This window comes from Misgurnus anguillicaudatus, chromosome 22 (genome assembly GCF_027580225.2).
Source record: "Misgurnus anguillicaudatus chromosome 22, ASM2758022v2, whole genome shotgun sequence".
NCBI classification, from domain to species: domain Eukaryota; kingdom Metazoa; phylum Chordata; class Actinopteri; order Cypriniformes; family Cobitidae; genus Misgurnus; species Misgurnus anguillicaudatus.
Genome location: NC_073358.2, coordinates 27570066 through 27591171, shown reverse-complemented (window position 1 = coordinate 27591171; position 21106 = coordinate 27570066). Strand labels below are relative to the sequence as shown.

At 37.8% G+C, this 21106-nt stretch overlaps 1 protein-coding gene across 2 annotated transcripts; it reads left to right on the top strand.

Moving 5' to 3' along the window:
• Positions 1 to 1115: 1115 nt before the first annotated feature.
• On the top strand, positions 1116 to 21065 carry dpf2 (double PHD fingers 2). 2 transcript variants are annotated; one of them, XM_055199767.2, is made up of 12 exons: positions 1116 to 1252; positions 4953 to 5113; positions 5335 to 5442; positions 5611 to 5792; positions 7779 to 7868; positions 7990 to 8074; positions 8567 to 8608; positions 11419 to 11556; positions 16533 to 16664; positions 16747 to 16859; positions 17673 to 17754; positions 17935 to 21065. In XM_055199767.2, the coding sequence occupies exons 1-12, from the start codon at positions 1221 to 1223 to the stop codon at positions 18015 to 18017; spliced, it is 1248 nt and encodes a 415-aa protein (XP_055055742.1). In that variant the 5' UTR covers positions 1116 to 1220; the 3' UTR covers positions 18018 to 21065. The 2 variants fall into 2 exon arrangements, with proteins under 2 accessions (XP_055055742.1, XP_055055743.1); XM_055199768.2 differs by lacking the exon at positions 8567 to 8608.
• Positions 21066 to 21106: the final 41 nt, after the last annotated feature.

Sequence of the window (21106 nt, the reverse complement as noted above, 5' to 3'; positions counted from 1 at the left end):
TCATGACGGGACACTAACATGGAAGGTGTTCAGAGTTAATTATATAATCTATTAACATTTAACAGACACTGTGTGTTTGTGCATATTTCTATGTGTGTGAGGGGGATCTTATATCACTGGCTTTCTTACTCACATACTAACAACGTGTAACAGATAATAACCACCCAGAGGGCTATTTTCCACATGCACACACACACAAGTGAAAACCTTTTCATGGAATATTCTGAAAGTGCTGTAAGGAAGGGAGGAAAGTATTCAGTGTGTGCTCCGTTATCAGTACCATCTTTGTGAATGTGTTAAAGGCTAAGGCTTTGCTCTGTGTGGGGGTGCTATCACAAACTATCAGTTGTTACTGAGAAAGAGGAATAAATGATGGATTGTGAAGAAAAAGCAGGGAAAAGATTAAGAGGTTTGAAGAGACATTGTTATTGTGTGATAGCCTCTATCTTTTCACCGTTTAAAAATAGCATAAATCAAATGTGCATGAGCTTCTGCTTTGCACATGGTCAAACTAAGATAGCCAAATATACTGCATGATATTTAGCCAATTATATGCGAATACCTATACACAAAACACATATGTTCTTTTTGAAGATTTCAGTTTAAAAGTATGATGAAAACAATACTACCATTGCTGCTATAACAGCTTAAATTCTTCTGGAAAGATTTTTCACCAGCACAAGAGCATCAGTGTTGGACAATTGTATCTGCTAGTAATGGGTGTAACTAAAATAACCAGACTAAATTAGATTTTGTTTAATTTTTAATATCCTTCCAATAATAAATTAGATTTGTAGAGATTAAACTGTTGATTGTTTGAATTACCACATGGGCCACCAATGCCACCTTGTGTCTATTTGCACACACTACAACACAAGCTTTGCTTTAATTGTTTCTTTTACAGTTACGATAGGAAGTATACTCTGCAAAAGCTACAGCATTAAAATGTCATATAGATAACAACAACGACGACAATAAAGGAGTTTTTGTTAGCTTAATTTACAAAAATTAAATTGTGTAATTGAGGAAAAATGTATGCATTCTTAACCAACTTCATACAATTTATTCCTACATGTTTTTGACGAAGGAGTTCCCATTAACATACACTTTTGTATGGAAAAATGAATGGATTGTGTTCACACCCCGACCTGTGACCTTTCTCTAAGGTCTTTCCCTTTGCGCGTGCGCAGAACACACACTGTGAGCGCTGTAGAGCCAAGATGGCGGCGGTAGTAGAGAATGTTGTCAAGCTGTGAGTATTTTCATCGTTATTTGACTTTATACGAGTTTTTGTTGTTTAAATTCAACTTTTTACATTGCAGTAACTGTATAGCTTCATGGGCGTTTATAGTATTTGCCTTGTTATAGCCAGCGTATCGGGTTGGACAAGGTTATCTGAGCTCTGGTTGAGTTAGCTGAACTAGCAGCTGCTGTGTGTCGAATGTGCTAATGCGCTGCTTTACTTCGCTTCCGTCTTTAGTATGACCAACGATCAAAGCATGCAGTGTCTCTTATGAGTCTGTTAATATTAGTACTGCCATAAATCTGGTGAATAATTGTGTCACTGTACTTAGATGTTTGTTTTATTAGTTTGTCAGGGTGTCGACAGATTTGATTGCCTTCTCTGTCTCTCTCACTCCCTCAAGAGGGAAGTGTTAACTTAGTTGGTTATTCTAAAACACCAGCTGTCTGTTTAATTGAGCCACATGTCTGTCATCAACAGACCTCAACAGTATCGATGTCTGTTGTTTTAAAGTGTCTTACATATACCTAGCATCACTATTTATAATACTCCTGTTGTGTGTTTTTACTAAACACATGTTGTGAGACTTATGGACCAACTTTATAAGCTTACTGTCCAACCTGGTTGTTGTAAAATATCTGTTTTTCAATTAAAGCTGAATTGATTTTAGCTTTAGAACAATAAGCTCTCAATAAGGAGATCTTGAGTTTCACAGTAAGACTATCAAAGATGCATCACATGATCTATGGGGATATCAGGCACACTGAAGTTCCACAATGGTTCTTCTTGTTCACAGTTGCACATTAACAGCAAAGTTTAAAATCCATCTCTTAGCGCTGTAGTACATGGGCCGGTGAGTAGTAGATCCTTTAATGTTGCCAAAGGTGGTTTAGAATAGATTAGTGGTTAACTGTACATGTAATATAGTCACATATTTTTTAGCATAGTTTGTTGCTTAGTGCATTCCAGATTTAAGGACTCTTGTTGTAGCTCTTTGTAGTTGTACCTTACATGCGAATGGCCATCCCAAAGCTGTTTTGTTGGCTGAGCTGTGAAGCCTCAAGCTCCTTTTTAAGCTTTTGTTTTGTCCCCTGTGACATCAGCGATTGGTCTGTGCTCTAATCTCATGGGCTTTAGCTCGCCTGGGCTCTCTGGAGCTCTTAGCGGTTGCCCGAGTGACGGGTGGCAAGCACCTGCTAAGTGTTTGGAGTGAAAGAGTTACAGTGACTGGGCTGCATGCCTGCAAGATCTCCTAAGAGGAGACAATAGTAGGGTGTGTGTTGACAAGTACACAGATGCCGTTCTAAAGAGAGTCAGAAAGCACATACTGGCAACACAGAAACAATATTCGCAGCTCCTGGCAATGTATTAATGTGGGACAAACAGACATGAGCGAGTCTGAAATGCTACTTTTATTTCAGGGTGTTTTCACATATAGTTCAGTTTAAAAGAACCAAACCCAGTTCACTTAAAGTGAACCAGAAAAGGAACTAGCTGAATTAGGGCTGTGCGATTTAGGGAAAAAATCGAATTGCGCCTTTTCTACCAGGAATTGCGATTGCGATTCGATTTGCGATTAAATTTTGTAGCAGATGCAATGTGCATCTGCCTCTTTAGATCGTTAGATCTTAATGATATTGCTTATGGGTCTGGTGATTTAACTGTATTCTTATGTTTTTGTTTTGTTTTGTTTTTTTTTTGTGAAAATAAGGAAACAAAAACAAAGAAATTAAGAATATAATTAACACTTCTTATTGTATGAAATGTAAAATGATCTTTAGCTTGGACTAACACTGTAACAGTATTTAAATAAGTGGGTTCATTATAGATGCAACTTTAACAACAATTTAAAATATTTAAATGGGTGACTGAGTTTTACTGAAAAGATTTGAATGCATGTTTGTTTGTTTTTGTAAACAAAGAACTGTAATACTCAACTTCATAACTATCAAAATCTAAAAAGCTACATTTGGGATTTTTAAAATGAATATAAAATCCAAATGCGTTCAATGTCATGTCATTTCATTCCATTCAAGTGACATTAGCAACCCAGTAAATGGTATTTTAGTTTGTTTTAAATAAGGAGCCAGGCTTGTAAGCATTGTTGGGCGTGTGTGTGTGTAAAACACATCATCCGTTTTGAGAGACGCGGGCGTGAAGTCTTGCGATGCGGACTTGCGGAGACAGGCGTGAGTATTTAATAAGCATAGAGACACAGGCTGCGCATGTGCGTCAAGTTTAAACACCTTGTCTGATGTGGAAGACGCGCCCGAAAAGTCTTGCGATGCGGACTTGCGGAGACAGGCGGGAGTATTTAATAAGCATAGAGACACAGGCTGTGCGTGTGCGTCAAGTTTAAACACCTTGTCTATTGTGGAAGACGCACGCGCAAAGTCTTGCAATAGGGAAACGGGCACGAGTATTTAACAAGCATTGAGAGACACAGGCTGCGCGCATGCTTTAAATTGAAACCCCTCGTCAGTTTAGGAGAAGCGCTGTTTTGGTTGACGTGCCTCTCACGGAGAAAGCACAGACATACTTGCGCTCGCTCAATTGGTTAGACTGTCACAAAGCCTCTCTGCATATTTCTCAAATCGCATCATATCGCATCCTTTCGCGATTTGCTAATCGCAACGTTGCACATCGCGATTGCGGTTCGATTTCGATTAATCGCCCAGCCCTAAGCTGAATGTGACCTCAGTCCTTTTGGTGTTCACAATATAGTGGACTCAAAAGAGGACCCAGTTCTTTGGTCCTCTTCAGAATTGAAGTGATCTCAGACCTTTTCTTGTTCACATCACAACTTCATAAGAACTCAGATCCCAGCGTTCTGTGCAGCATTTGATTTTAATACAATGTCCAAACGACACGCAAAGCGGACCGGGACCTCATTGATTTCACATATCAAAAAGAAATAGAACCACAAAAGAACCCAAAAGCAAACCGTACTCAGACCACCTTCTGATGTGGTCTGAGTTCGGTTCACTTCTGGGTCCTTTTAGGGGAGTCTGAGATCACTTGGTTTGTTCACATATACACCCTGAACTGCTCTGATAGCGTTTGCAATTTCGCATTAATTATCGGGGGCGTATCGCCTGCGATATGTATACGATATGGCCCGGCTTGTCAGGGAACTAAGGCTCTGTGTAGTTAATGTCGTGCCATCTGAAATTAGCTGTTGGCGATTTAATACTAATCAAGGAACCGGCATTACTGACGTGATACGCGTGGTATCGCATGCGATTTATCGTGCAGCCCTAGATGTAACTACAGAAGAGTCAAGTTTTAAATAGTAAAAATATCGAAACTTTGGTTATTTTTGAGTGCGATGCTAATGGTCTAATCAGATTCAATGGATTATGCTAAGCTATGCTAAAAGTGCTAGCGCCAGAACCGGAAATCAGCTGAACGGATTACAAAACGGTAAGAATCAAATGTTTAACTCTAGGGGAGTTGGAAAATTAGCATATTTTCAAAAAAAGTGGAGTGTCCCTTTAAGACATGCTCAGGGCCATTTGCTTGATTGCCTGTAATAATGTTGTAAATAACGTTCAGCTTGTGATTATTCCACTTCATAAGACGTCATGATGTCAGTACATCGCCAAGAGCTACTGGGGTTTAATTTTATGTAGCCTTTTTCTGTTTATATGACTAAAGTGACTAGTGGTATTTGGAATGTTGTTGCATAAGATTTTCCCTCTGATTTTAGGTTGGGTGAGCAGTGTTACAGGGATGCACTGGAGCAGTGTCATAACTATAATGCCCGTCTGTGTGCAGAGAGGAGTGTGAGGATGCCCTTCCTCGACTCTCAGACAGGTGTCGCCCAGAGCAACTGTTACTTCTGGATGGAGAAAAGGCACAGGGGACCAGGTGGGACACACACTGTAACACAGTGGTCAGTTTTAATGGCAGTGATAGTTTACCTCAAAAAGTGAATTATTATTTATGCACCCTAAATCTGAATAATTTTTCTTTCTGTTTCCCCTTCCCCCATACAATGTTTAAATCTGTTTGAAATTGGCCATTATTTATTTTGTTAATAACATTATTTTCTTCTCTCCCTCTTCCTGTCTGTTTGTCTTTTCTCATAGGTATGGCTCCAGGTCAGTTGTACACATATCCAGCACGACGTTGGAGAAAGAAGAGGAGATCTCACCCTCCAGAGGACCCTCGCCTGGCCTTCCCTGCTCTAAAGTCCGGTACGCAACCTTTCACTTCCTCTGTTTGAGACAGAAGTGAAAATCTCTGGTATCGTAATTGCACAATTTCTTGTGAAGACTACTTATGTGTTTACTTCTCAGAATTTTGTCATGACATTTTATCTATCTCTGTGCAGTTGCCTATGGATGTGAATGTGTGTGTTTCAGAGCTGGATCTGGGACTTAAGAAGGACGTTTTCTCCAGTGACGGCAGCAGCAGCTTAGAAGCCCTACTCAAGGGAGAGCCATTGGATAAGAGAACCGGACTAGAGCTCCGCTCAGTGGAGGAGGAGTCCAGCTCAACTGAGTTCCCAACTGGGGGACTAAACCCCACTGCCAGGGTTCGCAAGGTAATAAAGGACACAGTTTATTGTCCACTTTTCCTAAGATGTATGCCTGGTGTCCCTAACAGAATAATTCACCCAAAAATTAACATTCTGTTAATTTCACATTCATTCACACTTTTTATTTCCAAACCTATGTGATTGTGACCTTATTACTGATATGCTTTATATGAAGAGTTCAGATGCAAAACCCTCTAAGTGTGACTGACGTGTTTTCTTGTAAATCAGGCTGTTATGTTTAGGTTCAGTAATGTTCCCTTCAGTAATTGGCAATGAGGTCATTAGTCAGTAATTGAAATGCCTTATTTTTACAAAGTTTACTTCATTGGTATTTACAAATTTGACTGCCTTTCGATACAAAACCCTCTAAGTGCATGCAAGCAAAAACCTTGACTTCTAAAAAAACACTTCTTAAGACATGGTAATCAATTGCAAAATTACTAAAGATGCAACTACAGACATTGCAAATGATGAAAGTCAGAATTCAAAATGAAGAAACTAATACACACATTAGGGGGCGCTGTGATGCATGTGGCTGCCACATTTATGGCGCTTTTCCATTGCATAGTACCCCACGGTTTGGTTTGGTTTGGGTCGGGTCAGCTCACCTCACTTTGGCGTGGTTAGCTTTTCCATTGACTTTAGTATCACTTCGCAGTGGGAGGAATTATAGGCGTGTCGTTATATTTGCGCTGCATACGGCTGTGACATCATACAAGAGAGAGCGTCCTTGTACATTCCCAAACATTTATTTATTTATCAGTCCGCCACAAAATTAAAATTGGCCACCACAAATACGTAGATGTTTACTTTGAACATTGCGTTTATAACTACCTCTGTCTCACATGACAGTTTCTGTTCAAACACCCGTGGCGTCAAGCTAAAGCTAATATTTTACATAATAGGATGACGGCGCCGATGACGATTCTCTCAGACCAATCAGTGAAGTACAGTGTTTACGCGTCACGTTTGGTATCAGCTCGGGTCGCTTGGAACCCCAACCGAGGTGGTACGAAAAAAAGTATCGGGTACTACGAAGTGATCCCAATGGAAAAGCTCCCAAAAGTAAGCTGACCCGACCCAAACTAAACCAAACCGTGGGGTACTATGCAATGGAAAAGCGCCATTAGGTTGTATTCAGGTCCAAGTACTCACAAGTAGTGTTGGGCGATCTTTGAAAAAGAAGCTGATTTTCTCTAAGGGCAACACTGTCATGACCGCAACCTTCTTAAAAACTGATACCATTAATCCGACCCCGTCATGAAAGCCCAGTCACATGTAATATTGGCGGTAGTTTGAGCGAGAGGGGGAGTAGTCAGGAGTGATAAAGTTACTGTGCACCGAGGTCGAAGTGCTCTTCTGCCATACAATATAGTTCTTATTTTTTTTACCCGCTTAAAAAATCACCACGTTTTATTTTGTGCCACCATACTTACTCGTGTAACTACTCATGTAACACGAAAACATGGAAGTGTTTGGTGGCTTTTAAATTCATCCCTGTTTGGATCCTAAGGAATTAATGGGGCTAGGCTAAATGCTAACACATTCACAACACGCTGTACAAAGATTAGGTGCACGTATTGATAAAAGATGTGTATTCATTGGCCTAAGTTGAGGTAAGAACATAGTAAAATATTGGATAATGGTGGTGTTTTCCTTTAATGGATTCTGCCAACAAAGTGGTATTTCTGAATGACCTGATTTCGGGATTTAAATGGATTTGAGGCGAAAGTAGGCATGTATTATACGATCATCATAGAGCATTCGGTTAATAACGTGATCTCATTTTTGATTAAGGTTTAGCAACTTTTGAATCTGAGCTCTTCCTATGTAATGATAAGTTTGCTTCAAATAAAGTTGTTTACTGATGCTGCCAATCATTAACATCATGCCTAAAATAGTTTCTAACTGTTTTCTAATGATCACATTTGATCTTTTTTATGTTCTCTGTCTTGTGTTTGTGTGTGTGTTTGTATGTGTGTGTGTTTGTAGAGAATTTTGGAACCAGATGATTTTCTTGATGATCTGGATGATGAAGATTATGAAGAAGATACTCCGAAAAAAAGAAAAGGCAAGGGGAAGGTGAGACAGGATGCAGAGATCCAGTTCTTCTTTGAGTGCTGAACATCCTTTTAAATGGCCCTGATATGTGTTAAGTAAAACATATTTAAGATTAAATTTGATCATGGCTTTTTCTTCGCAGGGTCGTGGTGTTACCAGTGCCAGGAAGAAGTTGGAAGCAGCAGCAGCTGCATTGGAGGATCGGGACAAACCGTATGCATGTGACAGTGAGTCAGGCATTCATGGAAACCACATGAGTTGGCTAGCTGACCTCTCGGTTATCTCATCAGGAGATCTGCTCCTTTTTACTTTAAAAAGGCTGAGGCCTACTGTAATATATCCAGTGATGACAACCAAAATCTGTGTCATCTTTTTCAGCATAGCACATTGTGTGTCACAATGAGCTTTACCACAAGAAAACTTACTAAAGAAAGTACCAAACATTTACATTTTGCAAACATGCCCTGTTTCTGATGTACTCAACACAAGCGTAATTTAATATATGCAATTTTTTACTATATGAAATAATGTCAATTTATTTTCAGATTTCATGTTTCATAGTTCTAGATCTCTGTTCTCTGCATTTGTGTCTTTGCCCCTAAATGTGCCATAATACTTTGATGCAGATGTTCTTTGAGTTATTTTTCTTGATTCTTTTGTCAGTCTGTGAGTCTTTCTGTCTCTTCTCTCCTTCTTCTCTCTCTTTTTCTCTCTTTCAGACACTTTCAAACAAAAGCCTATTTCAAAATCTTCCGAAAGAGGTATATTTCTAGTTCTCCCTCATTCTTCTCCTTCCCCACCCACCCATGCCTTGGTTTTTTTGTTGATTTTGTGCGTGTGCAATGTAAACAATGCCTGGCGAAAATTGTATTGGACGTCTATGCAATTTTAGGGGTTATTAGAAAGCCACATTTGATGTTCTGTTTTTATTATCAAGTAAGTTTAAGTTTTACTCGCTTGCTTTATTTTGTTACATGGCTTGTTGCGATGGTTAATTCTGATTGGCCAGACCCAAAATTTGCAGGTTTGATATTCCCAGATAACAACCACGCAAAACTAATACACATGTTAACCCAGATGCTGCAAATCATTTTGACAGGTACAGTTAAATATTACACAAATATTTTAAATAAATATGTCTTTTTATAACATATGAGATTTTTTTTTAAATGATTAAACAAATAGCATGTTTGTAACATTTAAATGTCTTATAATGAACCAGAATGTAAACGGGTTTTCCTCGCGGAAGGTCTGCATTCGTTAAAAATTAGCTAATAAAACCTTACTTATGAGGTATGTAGCCACGTAATAAGCTGGATAATGTACAGGCAGCCGGTTGTTATCGTGAAATAAGCCCCTTCAGCATGAAATAAGCCCCTTCCAAAAGGGAGTCAATTCCCATAGACCAGCATGTTAAAAATGGCCAACTTTACAGTAGAAAATAATATATTTACAGCCTGGTACAAAAATAGTTTTTGGTCTGTATAGCTTATTTTGCCCTTCATGACAACTGTGAAGGAGTGAATTTTTTGTATTAATAAGCTTTAAAGTTCTGCATAATTAAGGGCGTGGTCCCTTGAGTGAGGGGTGAACAGCCACTGCGGTCACTAGAATCACGCTAGGTGGGCGTGGTTTCAGCAACCAGAAACCTCAGCTTTACCCATGTCCCGCCTCTTTACCAACTTTCGAATATCCGCGATTGATGCATGATGATGCGCGGCCAAGATGGCGATGGAAGGCAACGCCTACTTTAAGTGTCAAAAACGATCTTCAGAAACCAATGGTTGACGTCACGGACACTACGTCCAGCTTTTTTTGAGGTCTGTGACAGGTTAACGGAGTGCTTTGAAGCTAACAGACATGGATTGAAACCCCTAAACCTCAAGTTTTGGTTTCATAGGGTCTGTAAGATGTTTTTACACAGAATGTTTCTCCTAAACTATAGTTTTCTGCCCCAGAGCCATATGAATTGCTCCGACATGTTTAGTCAGGTTTTTCATGGCAGCATGACTTATTTTAAGCTCCTACGCAAGGGAGCTCACATTGTGGATTAAAATGCACTTTATACTTAAAACTACTGGTTGTTTCTCACAAAATGAACTAATGAGCTAGTAATGAAATGCCAACAATTTGTTTTAAATATAAATGTCTCTCTATCTCCCTCCATCATCGCCCCTGTCTGTCCTATAATTTACCTGATATATGTTGTCTCTTTGTCTCTAAGTTTTTTACATTGTTGCCTATAATACCAATTTCTCTACAAATCGACTTCATTTTTTCTTTTTCGTATTCCTTCTGTTCTTCTAAAATAGTGCATCTGCTTTTGGTTTAAGTTGCTTAAAGATTGATCTCTTTTGTTCATCTGGATCACTTTTGTTGATCAGATCAATGAAATTAAAGTTATGGCATTGAGCAGTTTAAATTAATGAGCATCTTGATATTAATCCTCTGTTTTTAGTACACATATTAGTCATTTTTTATATATATATTAATATTAGCCACATTTGAATGGCCTCTAAATTCTTAACTAACCAGCATGTTGGCATGAGAGTATATGTGCATGCACGAAAGGGTGCTTTTGATATGAAGCAACTATGCCCTGTCTGCTTAAAGTTAAATTTAGCTGATTTTGTTAATTGCACTGCACAAAATTATTTTTAAGAAAAAAATTCTTAGTATTTTTGCTTGTTTTCAGTAGAAATATCAAAAAATTCTTAAATTAAAATGCTTTTTCTTGATGAGCAAAACGACATAGTCTTTAAAACGTCTGGTTTTTGGAGCCCAAATATCAAATTTAAGTGATTTTGTGCTTAAACAAGAAAAAAAATGGGGTAAGCAAAAAAATCTTGAAGATTTTTCTTAAACACTAAATTCAAGAAAAATTTGCTTACCCCATTGGCAGATTTTTTTGCTTGTTTTATGCACAAAATCACTTAAAGCAACACAAAAGAGTTTTTTTTACCTTAAAATAACATTCCAAAAACGTTTCAGTCGTTCATCCACTCGAAACAGTAAAGAAGTTTCCAACCGTCAGGTCGCGGTCCTGTAGTTCGAGTGAAAACTACAAAAACGTGCTTTACGGGGGACCTACAATCCAATCAGAGCCAGCTATGCTGCAGTATTTACTACAGAGGTAATGGACAATTCAGCTTCTAACCTGTAGGGGGAGCAAAGAGCAAAAACTCTTTAGTGTTGCTTTAAATGTGGTGTTTTTGGTCTAAAAACTAGAATTTCTTGGGTTATTTTGCTCATCAAGAAGAGGTATCTTGGTTTGGGAATTTTTGGATATTTTTACTGAAAATAAGAAAGAAATAATAAGAAATTTTTTCCTTGAATCATTTTTTGCAGTGTGCTTTGTATTGTTACAGTGCATCTTCTAGGAGCTGTTAGAAATCCTTTTGCTGACAATACACATTGACACATTGTTTATTATATCGTATTATATCAGTGTGGGTTAAAAATCTGTGAAGTTACAATCTGAGTGCAGATGAAGTACATATTTATTTTAGGACTGTGACAGCTGGACTGCAGGCATTCATAATGTCTTCTTGTACTCTCTGTGTGTATGTAGTCTGTGGAAAGCGCTATAAAAACAGGCCTGGTCTCAGTTATCATTATGCCCACTCTCACTTGGCTGAGGAGGAGGGGGAGGACAAAGAAGAGATGGATATTCGTGAACCGACTCCACCCCAACAGGACGAACCGAAGAGTAAGCAATTCATCATGCTTTGTTTTTGTTGGGTTGCCAACATTTTTCACTTTGCAGCACTGAGTGACATGAAATTATTTTAAACATTATATTGTCTGTAATACAAATGATAGATTTAGTAAACTAACTGACTGGCGGTGAATCACAGCATTCATATTAGTATTACACTTTGATTATGACAGAATAGCTCTGTTTAAAACTTTAGTGGGCCACCAATATACTGCCGGCTGCTTACTGCATCTTACTGAAATTGAGTTCATTAGTGACTTATTTGAAACATAATGTTTTGCGTATTGAAAAAATTAAATACAATATTTTTTTTCATCTGCTTCATGTGATATGCTACCTTAGAATTCAACAAAAAAGTATCCTAAAATGCAGCATCTGATTTCTTAGAGGGGTCATGACATGTTTCTTTAAATTATTTTATTATGTTCTCTAAGGTGTACTTATACTGCCCTACAAAGCCAAAGCGCAGTAACTACGCATTTGGTCAAAATTTAGTTAAGGGTTGAAATGGGCTTTGTGAGATCTGTTGTGTCTTGTGACAAAGTCTCCTGGTTCAATTTTGCCCCATTTCAGAGAAAGGTGTGTGCCAAAATTGCAGTAACATGTTTGACTGGCTGGTGTAAAAAACTTTAAGGGCATTTTTCTCGGTTTCAGTGTTTGCGTAGTTACTGCACTTCGCCTTTGTAGGGCAGTATAATATTACTCAATTTTTTGCCAAAAACATAAAAATGTAATTTATTATCTTTTCCACTCTACTTTTCATCCTCTGCTTGAAACAGTTGGATTTGTGTGTTTCCCCTTTAAGAGCTACATGCTCTGCGGCTACTATGCAGTTTCACTACAGATACAACTTCCTAAACATTCTTTTTAAAGGAAAACACCACAAATTAATTCATACCTATCTTTTTTCAATGCATGCACTTAATCTTTGTACAGCTCGTTGTGAATATGTTATATATTTAATATTTATCTTAGCCCCATTCATTCCTTAGGATCCAAACAGGGATGAATTTAGAAGCCACCAAACACTTCCATGTTTTCCCTATTTAAAGACTGTTACATGAGTACTTAAATGAGTAAGTATGGTGACACAAAATAAAACTTTTGTTTGGAGCCATAGGAATGAATGGGGCTAGGCTAAATGCTAACACATTCACAAATTGCTGTACAAAGATTAAAAGTGCACGCATTGAAAAAAAATAGGCAAGTATTAATTCATCTAAGTTGAATATTGAAAAATGGTGGTGTTTTCCTTTAAGCAAAATGGGTGTTATTCATGAAACACGAGCAGAATTATTTTTCGTTCGTAAAGTCATTCTGGCATAAATTTTCAGGTTTATGAAAATGTTCGTATTTTTTTTAGTTGGTATGAAAAATGTACACCTGCTCCCCACCATGTGTAAATGATGCCTAAAACATTAAAACGTTCTGTTTTCTTTTAGACAAACTAATTAGACATTTTGATGAACTTCGTATCATAATGACATGCAACAAGTTTTTTTGTGCTGCTGTCTTTATTAATTTTTTACTCTTTAACTTTGGGTATAACACAGAGCTCGTCACTGTCCTTTTTTACACAGCCATCCAATCACAGTAAAGGATGGGCGGGACAAACACTACATTCACCAACCATCATACTTGTAACAATGAAGAAACTCAAGAATGGAGAAGTTAATATTACTTTAGCATTTTTATATTCAGTAATATTGTTCAAAATAGGATACAAGTAAAATGTGTCTCCTCGGAATAACACAGTGCTTCCAAAGAGCTCTCAAACATTGTGTGTTTATTCATGTCACAGACAGCCATACAATCGTACAAGCACAACGAAAAAAAATTTACCTCTAAAGAAAGCATAAAAATGAATCACTATTGAACACAGACAATAGTGTGTACAATCACTGCAACGTTTTTACTCTTTTAAACAGAATTGCAACCTAAATAATGCACTTATTGCCAGCAATTATCACAGATTGACAATACCATCGTGTTTCCAACACACATACTCTTATGTGTGTATATATATAATGTTATTTTCCGCTTCTATCATGTTCAGTGTAATTTAAAATTCACAGATAAATGGCTCATTGCTGATGTAAAATAGTATTTAAAGGTGCAGTGTGTAATTTTTAGAAGGATCTCTTGACAGATGTCTTGCTGCTAAAGTGTACACACTGCACCTTTAAATGAAATATGTCAGCGCTGATATGACAGTACACCCATAAAAAAACAAAAAAAACAATCCATTTCTCGCTGATGTCGGGGTCCGTCAAAAGCCCTCCAAAGATGCTTGTTTTCCACAGCCAGCAACAACACAATATTTGTCAGACATCGCAATCTTGAAGTTATTACAATCATATCATAGAGACAGAGCGCAGCGCGTCATAACCTGAAAACCACGCCCACCGGGGGGGGGAAGCAATCCAACCGTCTCCATTGACTTTGTATTGAGAGAGGCCGCCTCCTTGTCATTTCTGGCTTATAACAAAAAACAGAATAATGCCTTAAAGCTGCTGTGTGGCAATGTGTGCAGCTGGCAGGCCAAAGAGCCCAGAAATGAGTTTTTATAAGCTGTTGAGCTAAAAAAAGAGCGTTTACAGACAGAAAAGTGGAAACAGGCAACTTTTCATAGTACTCATATTAGTAGAACTGCGTCCACTAGGGGGAAACGTAGTCGGCGATCCACTTTTTTCTTCTCAAAGGCAGGGTTTTACGGCTCGACAGTTTATAAAAATGTATTTCTAGGTTCTTTGGCTTGTTAGCTGTACATATTGTCACACAGCAGCTTTTAGGCATTATTCTGTTTTTTGTTATAAGCCTGAAATGACAAGGAGGCGGCCTCTCGCAATACGAAGTCAATGGAGATGGTTGGATTGAATTCCCCCCCGGTGGGCGTGTTTTTCAAATTTGCATAACTGCGCTCTGTCTCTATGATTGTAAACAACTACTCCTTCAGATCCCTTCAAGTTGCTGCTCTGACTGAAGTTCAGTCTTCAAACGCCATTGGGCGGAGCCAACGATACATTGATGTGCTGTGTCTTTCTCTGGGAGGCTGCAGACCTGAAGCACGCAGGTCATATGAAAATTAATATCTATATGTACCTCACTAATCCAGCCATTTTTCATTAGTTTTTTTCTGGAGAGCAATCACATAAATGCTTTCGCTAATGATAAGGAGAACATATAAAACTTACAGGATGTATTAATAATGCAAAGATCTGTATTATATCAATTGATCAAGGCAAAATTGATTACTTATGTCATGACCCCTTTAAAATGCCTAAATTTGCTCACTATAGAGTGCCACAGGGATGATATATTTTTGTAGGCCAACCTGGAACTTCGCAGGACATCAAAAAGCCAGTTCATTTTTCCTGTAGACTTTTGGATTATCGGATTTATAATATGCTTTGTATTTAAAGAAAAACATAACCGTTTTCAATATTTTACTATGTTCTTACATCAACTTGGATGAATTAATACATGCCTATTTTTATTCAATGCTTGCACTTTTAATCTTTGTACAGCGCTTCTTGAATGTGTTAGCATTTAGCCTAGCCCCATTCATTCCTATGGCTCCAAACAGGGATGAATTTAGAAACCACCAAACACTTCCATGTTTTCCCTATTTAAAGACTGTTACATGAGTAGTTACACGAGTAAGTATGGTGGCACAAAATAAAACTTTTATTTGGAGCCGTAGGAATGAATGGGGCCAGGCTAAATGCCAACACACCCACAACGCGCTGCGCAAAGATGAAGTGCACACATTGAAAAAAGATTGGTATGCATTAATTCATCCAAGTTGAGGCAAGAACATAGCAAAATATTGAAAAACAGTGGTGCTTTACTTTAAAGCTCACGTAACACATGCTGTTTCTGCATTTCTGATGTTAATCTGGAGTACCTATAGAGTAGTATTACATCCTTTATATCTCCGAAGAGTCTTTAGTTGACCAGATTTATAAAAGAAAGATTAGCTTTACCGAATCTTTCCGATAACGTACGAAAAAATTAAGAAGGAGGAGTTACTACCGCGGGTGGAGCAAGTATGAGTCATGCAACACTCTACAACACTTATAACTTATGATTCACTACATGTTCATGTCATTTATATAATATACACGCGCCTATTTCCAACATAAGACAGAAGTCTTACTTACCGTATGCAACCTGTGACCCGGTTGGGAAAATCCAGCGCATCAAACACACACGCAAAACTCCACTACTAACCCGGATAATAAACTATATCCATTGTTTCCATAAGGCTAACTTTCTTCTCCTTACATCCAAAAACACACAACTTCTTTCGTGCCATTGTTTAGTTTTGAAATTAAACAAAGCTGTGTCGCGTGATAAGATGTTTGCAAGTTGTAGCGTCTCTCGCTGATTGACGGGTGGGCAGGGTTTTCCGGGGGAAGTGCCCATATAAAGAAGTGATACGTATAGAAAACCCCTGAAATGTCAGTTGGACCTGTAATCGAAAAAAACTTGTACGAACCCTGGCCAAGTGCATTCGGCACAGAAATACTCTGTAATATGCCCAAATGCTGTTTTGACACTTTGCCTACGTTTAGCATGAGGAAACAACTCTATAACCGTGTTAATAAGTCAAAATGCTTGAAATACCATTGAACCCCCCTTTAACAAAAGTTTATTACACTTACATGTTTTATCCAAGAAGATATTCTTTACAGATGAACACAATTTTTATGAATTTTGAAGTCTAAATGTTTTTACTAGAAATTTAAAAAGTAAACTTGCTTCTGGGTTTTGCCTACATAAATGCTTCATCCCTGTGGCACTCTATTTCTGGAACATTATTTTAAATGTAAAATATTGGTTTATTAGCCTTGAAAGTGTGTGTGTGTGTGTGTGTGTGTGTGTGTGTGTGATACATCTTGGAAGATTGTACAATTTCAAAGTTTTTTAAGTGTTAAGTATTTTTTCCCTCTTGTCTCTTTCAGCTCCTAAGAGGGGCCCAGATGGTTTGGCTCTGCCGAACAACTATTGTGATTTCTGTTTGGGAGATTCTACCATGAACCAGAAAACTGGCCAATCAGAAGAGCTTGTGTCCTGCTCCGACTGTGGTCGTTCAGGTAAAACAAAAACACGAAAACTTTTTGTATTGTTTCCGTTTCTTTTTTCCTCAATCAGATCAGTACTTCTGTAAATCCACAGGTCACCCCTCATGTCTGCAGTTCACTCCTGTGATGATGGCTGCTGTAAAAACGTATCGCTGGCAGTGCATTGAATGCAAGTGCTGTAACATGTGTGGAACATCAGAAAATGATGTGAGTTTTTCAGCATTGTCCAACCTTGTAACATGTTAAGTGCTTTAATAATGTATTAAAGGGGACATATCACAAAAATCTGACTTTTTCCATCTTTAAGTGCTATAATTGAGTCCCCAGTGCTTCTATCAACCTAGAAAATGTGAAAAAGATCAACCCAGTAACTTAGTTTTGATAAACCATTCTCTGCAAGCATATGAAAACATAGGTCATTGAAATTTGGCTCCCCCTGTGATGTCAGAAGGGGATAATAACGCCCATTAATCTGCACTATCCAACCACTGCACTGCCATTTAGCAATTTAGAGATAAACTCATTTGCATTTTGAAGGACACACTATCAAACCTACCGTGGCAATTTTAACATGCTATAATAGTGATCAGCGTGGATGCCAATGATGGTATTTTGAGCTAAAACTTCACGTACATACTCTGGGGACACCAAAGACTTCTTTAAAATCTTAATAAAGTCTTTTGAAATGTCCCCTTTAAGCGATATTTTCACAAGACTTATTTTATAGATTTGTTTTTTTACAAAATATCTATGTAATTTGCACAATAATTTATAGAGGTCATGCACGGTACACTTGTAGGGTTAATAAATCTGTATATTTGAAGCACAAGTTATCTTACCTCTAATCCAGTCTAAAATAATGTTTAATTCTTGATTTATTTTTTTAGCTTGTGTTTCATTCAGTGGGAAGATATTGTTTTTATTTTTTATTGTATAATTCCTCTGTAAACGGTTACGCAAACTTAGTTGTATTATTAGTAATAAAGCCTATTAATGTCATATTCATGTGCTTTGTCACAGGACCAGCTGTTGTTTTGTGATGACTGTGACCGAGGTTATCACATGTACTGCCTCTCGCCACCAATGTCTGAACCTCCTGAAGGTAAAACCACATTAAAAAAATCTGTAGTTTTGGGGGGTTTTGTACAGGGGGTTGTAAGGTACTTTTCTTTGTGAAATATTTATAAAAAGCCCTACACCAAATAAAATTCATTTGTGACAAAAAAAATGTAGGTCATGTTCGGTTGAGCACAAATAACAGAGAAATGTATTTGTTTCACAGGAAGTTGGAGTTGTCATCTGTGTTTGGACCTTCTAAAAGAGAAAGCCTCCATATACCAGAGTCAGAATGCACCCCGCTCATGATGATCCTTTTTGAAAAGACCCTTTCACTTTCAAACATTCGTTCAGTCAATCAAATGAAAGGTGTTAAACAGAGGTTTAAGTGGAACGGAAAGGGACGACCACCTTTACCCTCCCCATAGTTACAAATGAAAGGAGAGAAGAAGAGAGTTTTAAATCTCCCATCTTTGCAGGTTTGATCTCAGTATGACTGTTACACAGTTCCTAGTTTCAAACTACCCTTGCTCTTTGTTTTCAACTATTAGTCCTTCCAAAGTGAATGAACATGGCAATACATCCATTCTATACTGGATGGAAACTCTTTTAACAGTACATACTTGGTGTTGACCCTTCTTAGAGGAAGTCACTGTATGAGAATATATGACTCTGTTTTTGAGTTCCTGCTCATATTAGACCTGAATATTTCCACCCGTTTCCGCAAATACTGAAAACAAATCATGCTTATATCAGCCAAAATAATCATCGCTTACCCAAAATATGCAAATGTACCGACACTGTTCTTTTCACAGAGAGGAATAGTTGAAACCAATCAGCATGCCAATGCTTGTTCATAATAAGCGAAATAGAAAAAAGCAAATGTGTTTTTGTATATTTATATATTTGTATAGCATATAAAGGTGTGTTGTATTTAAGATCTTATAGAAACTATAGAAATGGTTCATTATAATGGGATTTCCTGAGGTTTAATGATAGCCTCTCATCTGCACATGCCACTTAAATACTGAATCTAGCAGTCAGTAAGTGGGCTCTAGTAATGAATGGTTTAATCATGCAAGATAAGGTTAGTGACTTGAAATGTATTCATCTTCATTTTTAGTTATTTTGGGATACCCTAATTATGCACAGAAAATAGGCCTCATATGTTCACAGGCCTGTATATACAGTATGCCCTTAAACATTAATGGCAAACAACAGTTGGAATAAAATCGATCCGCCAACAGTACAGACTTTACTACACTGTAAAACTTAATTATGCAAGTCAATTCAACCAACTATTTTCAATTTTGACTTGTGATAAGTTGACATAACTTAGAAAAACGTTTATATTGTTAAACTCTTTCGCCGCCAAGAGAAAACGCTTCCCTGCCAATGACGAGTATTTACGGCTTTCCGCAATACCGCTATTATCCACCGCAACTTTTTAAACCCGGAAGTATTGCCCTATGGCAAGCGGCTGCATGTCCATGTTTGTTTTTTAAAGATCGCTCTGAATGGGATCTCTATGAAAAGTCAGTCACAAAAATTGAATTATCTCTGCTTTTTGCTCAAAATGTGGTGTTTTTGCAGAAACCTACCCATATTCAAAAGCTGATTACAAAAGAACTACTGAAGGTAGGATGAAACAGGTTTTTTTGTTTGAAAGCAGAGGGTCTGTTCTTTCATTTGGTATATTGTATGTTTATATATTTAAAGAAAAACATTTTCTGGAAGGCATTAAACTTTTGTGAAAATCATGAAAAACGCTGGCGCTGGCTGGAAACTTAAAAAAAAACTCTGGCAGCGAAAAGAGTTAACTTAATTTGTTAAGTTAAAGTAACATAAAAATATATTGATATAATATCATTTTTTACAGTGTAATGCTGGATTCACACCAAACGCGGTAGAGGCGACAAAAACGCGCTATTTGCACGTAGCTGGACGCTTGAAAATTTTGAGATTACTCGCTTCATTTGCGTGTGAAATTCTAGTCATTTGAAACGTTCACGCAGAAATTCGCGTCATGCGAGGGGCTTCTGCGACTCCGCTCGCTTCCTGTAATCATGTCACTACTAGAGCAAGCTCCTGATTTTTTTCTGCCAAAGTTCAGATTTTTCAACTCTCAAAAGTTTCCAGCGGCAATGCTCAATTTGCGTCATTCAAGTGAACTAAACATGCGAATGAGGCGGATTCGCATCTACCGCGCTAAATGCCTCATTCGCGCCGCGCTAAAAGCTTCATGCTACGTACACACCAAACGTAGGGCATCGCGTTACTCACTCTAGATTACTCGGAGGATTTAACTTCGTGTTATGCTAATTTTTCGCTCAAGTTGAATAAACGCGTTTGAGGTGAATAGCGCATGTTTTTGCGGCAAACGTGCCACCCATATCGCGTCATTTGCATCACCCCACGCGAGGACGCATCTGATTGCGTCTTTGCATTGACTTTGTATGTAATCTACTCGCAAATTGTTGAAGTCAAATTGTGTCTGGTGTGAACCCACAGTCATTCACGCCGTGCTAAACGGCTCATTCGCGCCACAAAACCTCCAGACGTGCGTAAACGCGTCTTTACATTGACTTAACATTGAAATCACTCACGTTTGACGCCTCTACCGTGGCTGGTGTGAACGCAGCATAAGATTTGTATTTTTGGAAATCTCTCAAAGTTCTATGCCATCATTTTCATGTTTACTGTAATGACATCATATTTCCATAAAATGAGCCAAGTATACATTTCACTGATATTTATTCATTTCTTTTAAACTAAATTGAATTGCCAATTGCCAGTTTGTAAACGACAGTGAACAGTTGTTCTGAATTGAGCTAGTTTGTATTGGATTCTTTCAAAAACTAAAAGCTCTGCATGTTTAGCAGCTTATGTATTTTAGATGTGGAGCGATTTTTTTTATTATATTAACAAAGAAGTGTACTGTCAGAGTGCCTCTGGGAGCATCACATGCTCAATAGGGTGGTAAATACAATTCAGCATGCTTTAATTTAAAGGCTGCTTCTTTAATCTAATTTTGTGAGATTTTTGTCAAAAGCAAATGTGTGCCATTTTATGTATTCGTGTGTTTTAAAAAAAAAGAATGTTCATCCCATATAGGACTTTTTCTTCATTTCTGGAGAAAACAAAAAGAAGCTTTGAGAACATGAGGTTTTCAGCACGTTGACATAGCGCTAACATCAGTAAATTGTAGTATTTCCTGAATTTGGCACAGCTTCGTTTGAATAGCTTCCTAGAGGCAAATATATGGCCTTCTTCAAATGTTTCCCTTTGTTCCCATCCTGTTGCAAACTAGCCCAAACATCCTTTTGTTTAAGGAATAAATCCACTGGGGTTCATCCAGTTGTCTTCCTCAGTCCTGTTCTGTGTAAATGAAGACTGAA